Here is a 13,326-nt window from a genome sequence, read left to right as displayed (position 1 = left end):
AATCCACCACCATTCCAGTTATGGTACTTCCTGGGTCTCTACTTCCTGCTTTCTTTAGGAATGGAGATGTGACCACTGCAGCCATTCACGATCGAAGCTGAGAGAGAGCAGGAGGTAGAGATTATGTGGTACTTTAAAAGTAGGGGCAGTGTTTTTTTTTCCAACCAGGACTTTAACAGATTATCATGGAGACTCCTTGCTGCATATGGCACATCATCTTTCACAGATCATACACATGCCAAATGTTATAGTCCATCTTGCTACTATATAATTTTCAAAGAAAAGTTCTTTGAAATTATTGACCTTCCTTGACCTTTTTTTGTTTATGGTAAAATAAATGACTTTTATTTAGGACGATTGGTTACAAATAAATATACATTCATGACATGTTTGTCTGTATTAACTTGCAGTTTGAGTCTTAATAACATCCCCATCAGAGTGGATGAACAAAAATGTAGTCTTTATATTTTTGTGTAGCTCTACTTGAGCATCAACACTCACAGTAATTCTTAAGTAATTTTTTTGAATCTTATCAGCTTTTCGAAGGCTTGTTTGAAATCTTCATTAAAAGCTGTATATATCACAGGGTTGATGAGAGAGTTAAAATATCCCAACCAAGTAAAGAAGTCAAACAATAAAGGATGGAACCAGCAAGCATCTCTGCAGATGGGCAAGACAAGGGACACTACGAAGAATGGCAACCAGCATACTATGAAGGCTCCAAGAATAATTCCTAGGGTTTTTGTGGCTTTCCTTTCCCTGGCTACAGACAATCGTTTCCTTTCGAGAACACTGTGTGCAAGTTTTATCTTGATGTGATTTATACATATTGGAGTTCCTCCAGTCAGGGGATGAGCAGCATTGACTGCACAAAAGGATGACCCGGTTGATCCAGTGATTAACTGAGCAGTAGTGAACCTCTTTCCATAAATAGATGGTGGTCTTAGAATTCTAGTTCGTGCTGCTACATATATTCTCCCATACAGTATAATAAGCAACATTGTTGGTATATAGAATGCTCCACAGGTTGAGTAGATGGTATAGGAGATTTGGTCTGTATTTACAGAACAGTCAGTTAGTTCTTCTTGAGCTTTGGCTTGTCTCCAAAAGAGTGGTGGCATGGAGATACATATGGATATTACCCATACAACAGATATCATAGCAGCAGCTCTTCCTGCTGTACGATGTTTAGAGTACTCTAGTGCATCTGTGATGGCCCAATATCTATCTAAGGCGATAACGCAAAGATGAAGTATTGAAGCTGTACAACATGTTATATCTGACAACAACCAGATATCACAAATGATCTGTCCAAATGTCCATGAGTGATTTACAGTGTATACAATACTAATAGGCATTACCAAAATAGATACCAATAAATCCGTAAAAGCCAATGAACCAATTAAGTAATTTGCAGGAGTATGAAGCTTGCGGGTCATATATATAGTAATAATTACAAAAATATTAGAGAGAAGAGTAGCTAAAGTTAACAATGATAAAAAGATGGAAACTGTAACTTTTACCCCCAACACTGTAATTTCATCCCATTCCATCTTAGTTCCAGAGGAATTTAATAAGTGCTCCGACAGGATGTCAAGTTTCAGGACTAATGACTGGTTATAAAAATTCATTTTTTAATTAACAGTTACTAATTTAATCCTAATTCATAGTCTCTTTATTTGTTTATACTGTATCTTCCTTACCCATGTACCAATTTTAAAAATCTCTCAGTTCACCCTTCATAGAAACATTATTCTAAAAAAAAAAAAAAAATTGAGTTATTTATAATTTTTCTTTGGCACGTTATACATTTATGCTTTTTCTTGTAAATATATATTACATTTAAAATGATATTTAATCTTGAAACTTTGGCAGGTTTGTAATTTTCATGTAATATGTATTGAGTACAAATATCTCATCAGAGAATTGGCTGATGTTAAACGATAATGCTTTTTCAAAACTTCTCTTTGAACTTCTTCCTCTTCAAATGTTATTTGGCCTGATTTTGCAAACTTCTTATTTGGTTCATGTTGATCCAAGGTGACTTCAAAGTATATAATCATTGATGGTTTTCCAGATTTAATTTAATTAGAATCCATAAATATTTTTAAGAGATTTCAATGAACATTTGCATTTTTGAGACAGGCTTGAAGGGACCTTGAAGAAATTCTGGTTCTGCACCCTAAAAAAGAAGAGTAAAAAAAATAAATAAAATAAAGGCAAATGTGATTTGATTTAAATAAAATCGCAAATACTATATAAAAAAATATATTAAAAAAAATTCCTTAGTGTTGATATTGATGGCCTATCTTTAGGATATACTATCAGATCAGTTGCGGGCAACCTCCAGCATTCCAACCGATAAGCTGATTGTGGCATAATTTCCATTCAGCAATTAGATAGTACATTTGAGAAATCACCTTTTAATGCTTTTTTAAGGGGTTTTGTGGGAATTTGATATTCAAAGTCTATTGTTTGGATAGGCCATCAATAGCAAATTGGAGGATGTTAGACTCCCATCATCCCCACTGCTCAGCCAACTGAAGGAGGTTATGGCACTTCAATGAGCACTGCAGCCAATTGAGTGTTTACTAGGAATAGGTCCATACATTTTGTAGCAGATATGATATCTGTTATTGATGTACTATCCTAAGGAACCTCTAGCAGGTGGCCTGCACGTAGACAACCAATATAAACAATAAAGAGGCCTACCCAGTCGCTTCAAACAGCTGAGAGGCAGCGGTGCAGAGAGTTTGATCCCCACAGATCTGATATTGATGACCTATCTTGAGGATTATTGCTAATTAACATTGTTACATTTTTATTTTTTTCTATTGACAGAAAGCTGTCCCTAACCTTGTTTCCACATGTTTGAACCAAGGTTGTTGGTAGTACCAACTGCATTGCGGGCACAACCAAATCCAAGCTGGGCTAAAATACATACATAACATTGCATACATATGTTAGATTGAGAAACAGCTCCAATTGTTTGAACACTGTTTGTGTGTGTATTAAATTAAATGTTCTGGACTGACGTTCTGCTGTTTGGCCACAAGATGCTGCTGTTTCCCATGCACAGCTGAATGACAGTATATATATTTCCATATTCATGAGAGGTGTGGTTTTGAGAACTTGCTAGAAGAAGCTGCAGCCATCTTGGGAGCTGAGAGCTGAGGAGCTGTGTGTGAGCAGACAAACTGATGGATCCAGGAGAAAGAGGACCCCATCAGTGACCACAGCTGCAGCTGAGTGAAGTTGATCATTGTTCAAGACCCAGATCCTGTCCAGGAAAAGAAGGATTGTTTCCAGGAAGGCTGACAAGAGCTAAGGAACAAAAGCTGCATACTCTGCGGGACCTCATGTTTGCTGGAGAGACTGGTTGTTTGGTTCAAAGACATCAGTGGATAAAGAGCAGACCTGTCTGTAAGATAGTGCACGCATCTCACTGCAGTTTGGCTCCTAGAGACTTAGACCAGGCCTGTAGTTAGTTAGTTAGGGTCTCTGCTTTGTGTTGCTACTGTACTACAAGGACTCCATTAAACTCAAAGGTAGACACAATATATTGTAGAGCAGCACTGCAGTACCTTCTGGTAAGGATATCAGGAATGCATCAGCCAGTCCAATGTCCCAGATCCATGGGGGTTAAAGACAATGTAAATCGCAGAAATACAGTCAGGTCCATAAATATTGGGACATTGACACAATTCTAGCAATTTTGGCTATATACACCACCCCAATGGATTTGAAATGAAATGAACAAGATGTGCTTTAACTGCAGACTGTCAGCTTTAATTTGAGGGTATTTACATCCAAATAAGGTGAACGGTGTAGGAATTACAACAGTTTGCATATGTGCCTACCACTTGTTAAGGGACCAAAAGTAATGGGACAATTGGCTTCTCAGCTGTTCCATGGCCAGGTGTGTGTTATTCCCTCATTATCTCAATTACAATGAACAGATAAAAGGTCCAGAGTTCATTTCAAGTGTGATATTTGCATTTGGAATCTGTTGCTGTCATCTCTCAAGATGAGATCCAAAGAGATGTCACTATCAGTGAAGCAAGCCATCATTTAACTGAAAAAACAAAACAAACCCATCAGAGATATAGCAAAAACATAAGGCATGGCCAAAAAAACTGTTTGGAACATTCTTAAAAAGAAGGAACACAACGGTGAGCTCAGCAACACCAAAAGACCCGGAAGACCACGGAATACAACTGTGGTGGATGACCGAAGAATTATTTCCCTGGTGAAGAAAACTCCCTTAACATCAGTTGGCCAGTTCAAGAACACTCTCCAGGAGGTAGGTGTATTTGTGTCAAAGTCAACAATCAAGAAAAGACTTCACCAGAGTGAATACAGAGGGTTCACCACAAGATGTAAACCATTGGTGAGCCTCAATAACAGGAAGGCCAGATTACAGTTTGCCAAACGACATCTAAAAAAGCCTTCACAATTGTGGAACAACATCCTATGGACAGATGAGACCAAGATCAACTTGTACCAGAGTGATGGGAAGAGTAGAGTATGGAGAAGGAAAGGAACTGCTCATGATCCTAAGCATACCACCTCATCATTGAAGCATGGTGGTGGTAGTGTCATGGCGTGGGCATGTATGGCTGCAAATGGAACTGGTTCTCTTGTATTTATTGATGATGTGACTGCTGACAAAAGCAGCAGGATGAATTCTGAAGGGTTTCGGGCAATATTATATGCTCATATTCAGCCAAATGCTTCAGAACTCATTGGGCGGCGCTTCACAGTGCAGATGGAAAATGACCCAAAGCATACTGCAAAAGCAACCAAATAGTTTTTTAAGGGAAAGAAGTGGAATGTTATGCAATGGCCAAGTCAATCACCTGACCTGAATCCGATTGAGCATGCATTCCACTTGCTGAAGACAACACTGAAGGGAAAATGCCCCAAGAACAAGCAGGAACTGAAGATAGTTGCAGTAGAGGCCTGGCAGAGCATCACCAGGGATGAAACCCAGCGTCTGGTGATGTCTATGCATTCCAGACTTCAGGCTGTAATTGACTGCAAAGGATTTGCAACCAAGTATTAAAAAGTGAAAGTTTGATTTAGGATTATTATTCTGTCCCATTACTTTTGGACCGTTAACAAGTGGGAGGCACATATGCAAACTGTTGTAATTCCTACACCGTTCACCTAATTTGGATGTAAATACCCTCAAATTAAAGCTGACAGTCTTCAGTTAAAGCAAATCTTGTTCGTTTCATTTTAAATCCATTGTGGTGGTGTATAGAGCCAAAAATTTTAGAATTGTGTCAATGTCCCAATATTTATGGACCTGACTATAGATGGCAGCATCTCCAATCCAAACAAGCTTTTATTCGAACAGTAGCTAAGCATTTTGTTGAGTGTGGGCATACGGTTAACCAACTTAGATTTAGAGTAATTGACTCTGTAGGGACACTAAGGAGAGGTGGGGACAAAGAAATGATACTCCGGAAAAAAAAACTGAAATGGATTTTTACCTTAAAAGCGTTGCAACCATATGGGTTGAATTTAGAATTCAATATATGTGGTATCAAGTAACTTTTAGCCTTCTTATGTTAGTCATCTGATTGTATAGTAATGATCTTGTAGATTTGTAGTGGTTTTAATGTGTCTATTATTTTTTTTGTCTTGTAAGCAACAGTTCGATTGCACCTGGATTCTCCCTTTTGGATGGTTGATTACAGTGAGTGAATATGACATTGTGGAGACACTGAGGGTCCTTTGGGATACTGGTTTGGCTGATGGATTCGCTAAATTTCTGGTTTCCATAGCAGCGTTGGACGCTCCCCATGCAGATTTGCCGGAGAGATTTTGCAAGGGAGCTGGAACGGGATCACGTGACCGGCATTCCGATCACGGTGCTGTTCCGCATCATAGTGAATAACATCACATGGACGGACATGTGAGAGGGACTTGGATGGACATGCACATTGGATCCAGGTACACGCCAGGAGAGCAATCTAAATCACCATGTTAGTGATCTCCGTCATCATGGGGGTGAATCCAGCTGCAGCCACTTCTATAAGGTATTGTGGGTCTATGAAACTGTTGTGTGCTATGTGACCCATGTGATATGTGTTTATTGAATTATGAGACACAGGTTTTAGACATATCTAATTAGATGTTTGACTGGTTAATTGCAATTGGGGGAGGTGTTTATAGCCCTTTATATATCCAGTCTATACACTTCTGTATTAGCTCGACAAAGGCTAAAGATGTAGCCGAAACGTTACTGTATCAAGATTGTATGTACTGTCTCATGCACTATGTGCGAATAAAAGCTTGTTTGGATTGGAGATTTGCCGTCTATTTCTGCGGTTTCCATTACTAAAAGGGACATTGCACATTTGAGAGCTGATAAACACTCTATCCAGTTCAGTGTTTTGCTCAGGAGCAATAATCGGGCACGTGCTACTGGACTAGTTATGGGAAGGGGAATAATATAGAGCACTGTAAGATTGTGAACTGCTGTGTTGCACCGCGGGCCAGCCGTACTAAGCACCCAACCAGAAAAAAGATAGAAATGATTTTCATTATTTTTGTATCCTATGCTTTTAAACAGTGCTGTCTGAATTGGCCTTGTTGGTCTCCTCATTGACTATATAATTACTGGTATTGAGGTAGAAATATGTTGCTGTTTGATCTAGCTAAAATTTAACTAGAATTTTACAATCTTTTTCATTTACAAATGCACATCTATAATAAACAGAACAGATTATCTTTACAGTTAGGGAGAATGCATAAAGAAGCTATATAAAAATGGTTAGTAGCACAAGTATACTTTAGATACACAGGGTGCAAATCACCTGATTCCGGTCCAAAAATCTCTCTAATCCAGATAAAGGCAAAAGTCGTTTGCACTCCATTCTGTGTATATATATATATATATATATATATACAAAGAAGAAGACTTGAGAACGGTCCCAGAAAGTGGACTGAAACATCTCATGGGTGAATAAAGGACTTCACATTTTTTTAATCTACTGGAAGTGCTGCAGTCTTCTTCTTTGTATGTCTAGACGGTGGGTCGCGTTTAAACTGCGGGCACTCCTGACTTTGGCTACGGTTTGTGCTGCCTTGGATTTTTCCATATTGTATATACAGTACAGACCAAAAGTTTGGACACACCTCATTCAAAGAGTTTTCTTTATTTTCATGACTATGAAGGCATCAAAACTATGAATTAACACATGTGGAATTATATACATAACAAACAAGTGTGAAACAACTGAAAATATGTCATATTCTAGGTTCTTCAAAGTAGCCACCTTTTGCTTTGATTACTGCTTTGCACACTCTTGGCATTCTCTTGATGAGCTTCAAGAGGTAGTCCCCTGAAATGGTCTTCCAACAGTCTTGAAGGAGTTCCCAGAGATGCTTAGCACTTGTTGGCCGTTTTGCCTTCACTCTGCGGTCCAGCTCACCCCAAACCATCTCGATTGGGTTCAGGTCCGGTGACTGTGGAGGCCACGTCATCTGGCACAGCACCCCATCACTCTCCTTCATGGTCAAATAGCCCTTACTTTCAAAGTTTTCCCAATTTTTCGGCTGACTGACTGACCTTAATTTCTTAAAGTAATGATGGCCACTAGTTTTTCTTTACTTAGCTGCTTTTTTCTTGCCATAATACAAATTCTAACAGTCTATTCAGTAGGACTATCAGCTGTGTATCCACCTGACTTCTCCTCAATGCCATTGATGGTCCCAACCCCATTTATAAGGCAAGAAATCCCACTTATTAAACCTGACAGGGCACACCTGTGAAGTGAAAACCATTTCAGGGGACTACCTCTTGAAGCTCATCAAGAGAATGCGAAGAGTGTGCAAAGCAGTAATCAAAGCAAAAGGTGGCTACTTTAAAGAACCTAGAATATGACATATTTTCAGTTGTTTCACACTTGTTTGTTATGTATATAATTCCACATGTGTTAATTCATAGTTTTGATGCCTTCAGTGTGAATCTACAATTTTCATAGTCATGAAAATAAAGAAAACTCTTTGAATGAGAAGGTGTGTCCAAACTTTTGGTCTGTACTGTATATATATATATATATATATATATATATATATATATAGTGGATATAAAAAGTCTACACACCCCTGTTAAAATATCAGGTTTCTGTGCTGTAAAAAAATGAGACAAAGATAAATCATTTCAGAACTTTTTCCACCTTTAATGTGACCTATAAACTGTACCACTCAATTGAAAAACAAACTGAAATATTTTAGGTGGAGGGAAGAAAACCAAAATAATGTGGTTTCATAAGTGTGCACACCCTCTTATACTTGGGGATGTAGCTGTGTTCAGAATTAAGCAATCACATTCAAAATCATGTTAAATAGAAGTCAGCATACACCTGCCATCATTTAAAGTGCCTCTGATTAACCCCAAATAAAGTTCAGCTGCTCTAGTTGGTCTTTCCTGAAATTTTCTTAGTCGCATCCCACAGCAAAAGCCATGGTCAGCAGAGAGCTTCCAAAGCATCAGAGGGATCTCATTGTTAAAAGGTATCAGTCAGGAGAAGGATACAAAAGAATTTCCAAGGCATTAGATATTCCATGGAACACAGTGGAGAAAATATGGCACAAAAGTGACATTGCCAAGAACTGGACATCCCTCCAAAATTGATGAAAAGACTAGAAGAAAACTTGTCTGGGAGGCTACCAAGAGGCCTACAGCAACATTAAAGGAGCTGCAGGAATATCTGGCAAGTACTGGCTGTGTGGTACATGTGACAACAATCTCCCATATTCTTCATATGTCTGGGCTAGAGGGGGTAGAGTGGCAAGACGAAAGCCTTATCTTACGAAGAAAAGTATCCAAGCCAGGCTGCATTTTGCAAAAACACATCTGAAGTCTCCCAAAAGCATGTGGCAAAAGGTGTTATGGTCTGATGAAACCAAGGTTGAACTTTTTGGCCATAATTCCAAAAGATATGTTTGGTGCAAAAACAACACTGCACATCACCAAAATAACACCATACCCACAGTGAAGCATGATGGTGGCAGCATCATGCTTTGGGGCTGTTTTTGTTCAGTTGGAACTGGGGCCCTAGTTAAGCTAGAGGGAATTATGAACAGTTTCAAATACTAGTCAATATTGGCACAAAACCTTCAGGCTTCTGCTAGAAAGCTGAACATGAAGAGGAACTTCATCTTTCAGCATGACAACGACCCAAAGTATACATCCAAATCAACAAAGGAATGGCTTCACCAGAAGAAGATTAAAGTTTTGGAATGGCCCAGCCAGAGAACAGACCTGAATCCAATTGAAAATCTGTGGGGTGATCTGAAGAGGGCTGTGCACAGGAGATGCCCTCGCAATCTGACAGATTTGGAGTGTTTTTGCAAAGAAGAGTGGGAAAATCTTGGCAAGTCAAAATGTGCCATGCTGATAGACTCATACCCAAAAAGAATGAGTGCTGTAATAAAATCAAAAGGTGCTTCAACAAAGTATTAGTTTAAGGGTGTGCACACTTATGCAACCATATTATTTTATTCTTATATTTTTTTTCTTTCCTCTACCTAAAATATTTCAGTTTGTTTTTCAATTGAGTTGTACAGTTTATAGGTCACATTAAAGGTGGAAAAAGTTCTGAAATGATTTATCTCATTTTTTTACATCACAGAAACCTGACATTTTAACAGGTTTGTAGATTTTTTATATCCACTGTATATATATATATATATATATATTTTATATATATATATATATATATATATATATATATACCTTTTATTCTTGGTCCCATACTGTATTTACTGTATATGTATTTATTTTATTTCATGATGTTTTCATATTTGACCACTAGACGGAGCTTTTGTATTGCATGCAACACAGAAAAACTATCTGTGCAGCGAAAAACACTTTTAATGTGGTTTGCCTTCCTAAGTATTTATGAATAGGCAGGCAAAGTTAACCAGAAATACTGGGGGATATTTACCAAATAAATCATAGAAAATATGCAAAGTGTGACAAAAATTGTGTAATTTGTAGCAAATACACTATATTTTCCTACCATTGTGCATTTTAGATCCCTCTGCTTTTAATGGCCAAGAATGAGTCAATGCCATTGCTTTATTTTCTATGTATTAGTACATAGTTTCCAGTTAGATTACATTTGCATGTCTTTTTTTATTTTTTATAATAGCCATAAAAAATAGGACATGTCATATTTTGTCCATTTTCACTTACCAATGGATCACATAGTATTGAAAGGGGTCATTTTTAATGGCTGCTTTAAAAAAAAACAAAAAAAAAACATCCGTTTAAAGAATACAGCTGTTGAAAATGGGTGTTTTAGATGTCTGTAAAGGCCTTTTTTACAGTTCTGTGACTGTATCCTTACATCAGCGCAATATTTGCATCCAAATAGAGCATAAAAGAACAAATAAACAGCAGCAATTCTGTTTCCATTTATGTTTCTAGTCTGTCTTCCTGAATTGACAGGAATGGTGCACCGTTTAGATAATGTTGACCTATCCTCTGGAGAGATGGGTGGGAATCTATGTCTCAGCTTCAGGAAGGCAGTTACTGGCTGGCTACTACTGCAGCTACTGTTCATTTCTAACATTACCTCTCCACACAGGTCCACCAGTTTGTGGGCTCCTCAGGTGGAGTTCATTAACTAGGACACGGAGGTGGTATGGGATAGGAGAAAGAGCCGACCAAGAACTGTAGGTGGGAATGAAACACATGCAAAATGTCATTTTGCAGAATATTATATTTCTGTTCTTCTAACTAGAGATGAGCGAATTTCTTAAAAGTTCGATTCGGCTGATTTACAGAATTTCACAAAAAATTTGCTTTGTGACGAATTACTTCATCACAAATCTCATTTTTTGTAAGTAGCGGGTGCAATGACAGGGAGCTGCATCTAAGTGTAAAATTAACAATGAATAAAAATGAAATCAAACTTGCTGCTTCCATTTGCCCGCGACGGGCCCTCTTTCCTGAAGGTTGGCGTGGTGACGTATGACATCATCACTCCGGCCGCAGTGATGATGTAATCTCGCACCACACGGGATTTCAGCTGAGATCTTCAAGCAAGATGGAGGCTGACGACAAGCAAATGGATGAGGCAAGTTGGAATTTTCTAGTTTTTTATACTATTTCAGGTTAAATCGATTCACTGACAAGAAGCACGAGGAATTTCGACTTCTAGGCGAATCGAATTTATCCTGAAATTCGAATCGAATTCCACTTTGTGGGATTCGATTCGCTCATCTCTACTTATAATCTCTCCAATTTAATGCGCTTTGAAATTAATCTCCATGATATGGATGATGCACACCTTTTCTTCGCATACCCTCGCATTCAGTATACATGGGATGGCTTATCTACTATTGTATAATTAAATGACCAAGCTAACTGTGTAATGGCTTTGCATCTGACAGGGTCCTTTATGAAGTCATCACTTTTAGTTGCTGAGGAGCTTTATTTTGATACGTACAGTGTTCCATCTCGGCAATGGCCCAATGGGCCTTACAGTATCAGTCGGTCTCCATTTGGATTTGGACCATGCCATTTGCCCCTGTTGATAGTTGACTTTTACAGTCCACAAGCAGAAGACATCTGACAATATGAAAATTAAGCACCTATCTACATCTACTCAACTACTGTACATCTGACATCTACCACGTTGGGGTGGCGATGCATGTAGTCCCTAAAGTTGCACTGGAACCCAGTAGCCTCGAGGTGGGGGGGAGGGCAAAGTCAGTGTCACCTTTAAAATTGCTTCTTACTGTTAATTAGATTCCATGTAATGACTGGTCTAATCAATTGCATGGCTCATGAATACTTTTTGATTCTTAGACCTGAAGGGGGGGCGGGGCTCTATGTTGAGTTATTTGAGCACTAGGATCATATGTTGTTTTTGCACAGTGGTTTTCTGTGTCAGCCACCTCTTTTAATAATACTTTTTTTTTCTTAATTTTACTTCTGATCAGTATATACTAGTTAAAGAGATTTTCACAAAATCTACTGTACTTTCAATATGCACTATAAGTGCTTATAAACAATAGAGTGCTATATAGAGAGCGAAGTCTCTGGTGCTGTATAAAGAGCAAAGTCTCTAGTGATCATGTTTTATGGTTAAATATCTAAACAAATGAGCACCATGTAATTATATCATAGCAGTTGTTCTTAGGTTTTAGCCACTGGATCCCTCACAATCAGCTGATCGCCAGGGGACTGCATAAGGGAATGGACTTGTCTTTAAATAAATATAAAAATATTTAGATTTCCTTGGTTCGCATTTGGGTGAAGGAAAAAAACAACAACATTTACTGGCGATTGAACAGAACACTTAAATGATGACATCCTTTCATCGTTTCAGCTACAGATCTGCTAATTTCGGGGCTCCTTTTCTGCCATCCAAGATGGCTGCACTACTTCTCATATAATAACCCAAGACACTTCCTACTTGTCCAGTGCTGATCTTGGATTTGCCAGCCTGTTCATGTGAGTAGCATTTACCATGGCAGCAGGAAGTGTCTTGGGTTATGAAATGGCTGTATGCATCAGACAGCAGGCATCTTGGATGGCAGAAGACGGACCTGAAAATTGACTGATCTGCAGCTAAAAAGATGAAAAGGAGGGCACCATGAAAGTGTTCTCTTCATCCCCCAGTTAATGGGAATTATTTTTCTTGAACTGGACGGTCGCTTTAAGGACTCCAGTTTCTCATGAAACAAGTTCAGTACAATATCATGATATGCTAGACAAATATGATAGACATCTCATAACACAATATTGAGAAGTCATGTTTTTTTCATGTCACTCAACTCTGGATATGTTGAATCTAGAGGAAAGGTAAAGAAGGACGCTTGAACAACTGTATTGAAATAAACTGAAAATAAGTCACTAGATAAAAGTTTGCATCAAGGTGTTTTTACATAAGTTAGAGAAAAACCCTACTGACATAATTTAAATTCATTTTGAGTATAGTGAAGCCAAATACCCAACTCCTTCCTCAAGTCTCCTTTTTGCCCAATGGAGAGTGGCCTACTCTATATCTCTAGAATTGATATGCTAGCTATTAATTAATGGTATTCCCTAATGATTTAGGCCATGGGTGCGCCCCGTGATCGTGCTGCGGCCCGCAAAATGCGGGCCGCAATGCACGAGCACAGTCCATGGGGCTGCCGCAGCGGATCGCAGGCCCATTCACTTGAATGGGTCCGCGATCCGGCCATTCCGCAAAAAGATAGGACATGTTCTATGTTTTTGAGGAATGAAAGTACGGGACGAAACCCCACGGAAGCACTCCGTAGTGCTTCCGTAGGGTTCCGTTCCGTGCTTCC

General features: G+C 38.7%; 1 protein-coding gene across 1 annotated transcript; it reads right to left on the bottom strand.

Annotated features, from left to right (window-relative positions):
- Positions 1 to 509: 509 nt before the first annotated feature.
- Positions 510 to 1,631, bottom strand: HTR1D (5-hydroxytryptamine receptor 1D). The gene has a single exon (XM_040422253.1). It carries the CDS (start codon positions 1,629 to 1,631, stop codon positions 510 to 512), a length of 1,122 nt encoding a protein of 373 aa, XP_040278187.1.
- Positions 1,632 to 13,326: the final 11,695 nt, after the last annotated feature.

Source organism: Bufo bufo, chromosome 3 (assembly GCF_905171765.1).
Source record: "Bufo bufo chromosome 3, aBufBuf1.1, whole genome shotgun sequence".
NCBI lineage: Eukaryota > Metazoa > Chordata > Amphibia > Anura > Bufonidae > Bufo > Bufo bufo.
This window is presented reverse-complemented; position numbering and strand designations above follow the sequence as displayed.

Coding starts and splice junctions, on each gene's coding strand:
- HTR1D (XM_040422253.1), bottom strand. CDS start 1,631: ATGAATTTTTATAACCAGTCATTAGTCCTGAAACTTGACATCCTGTCG.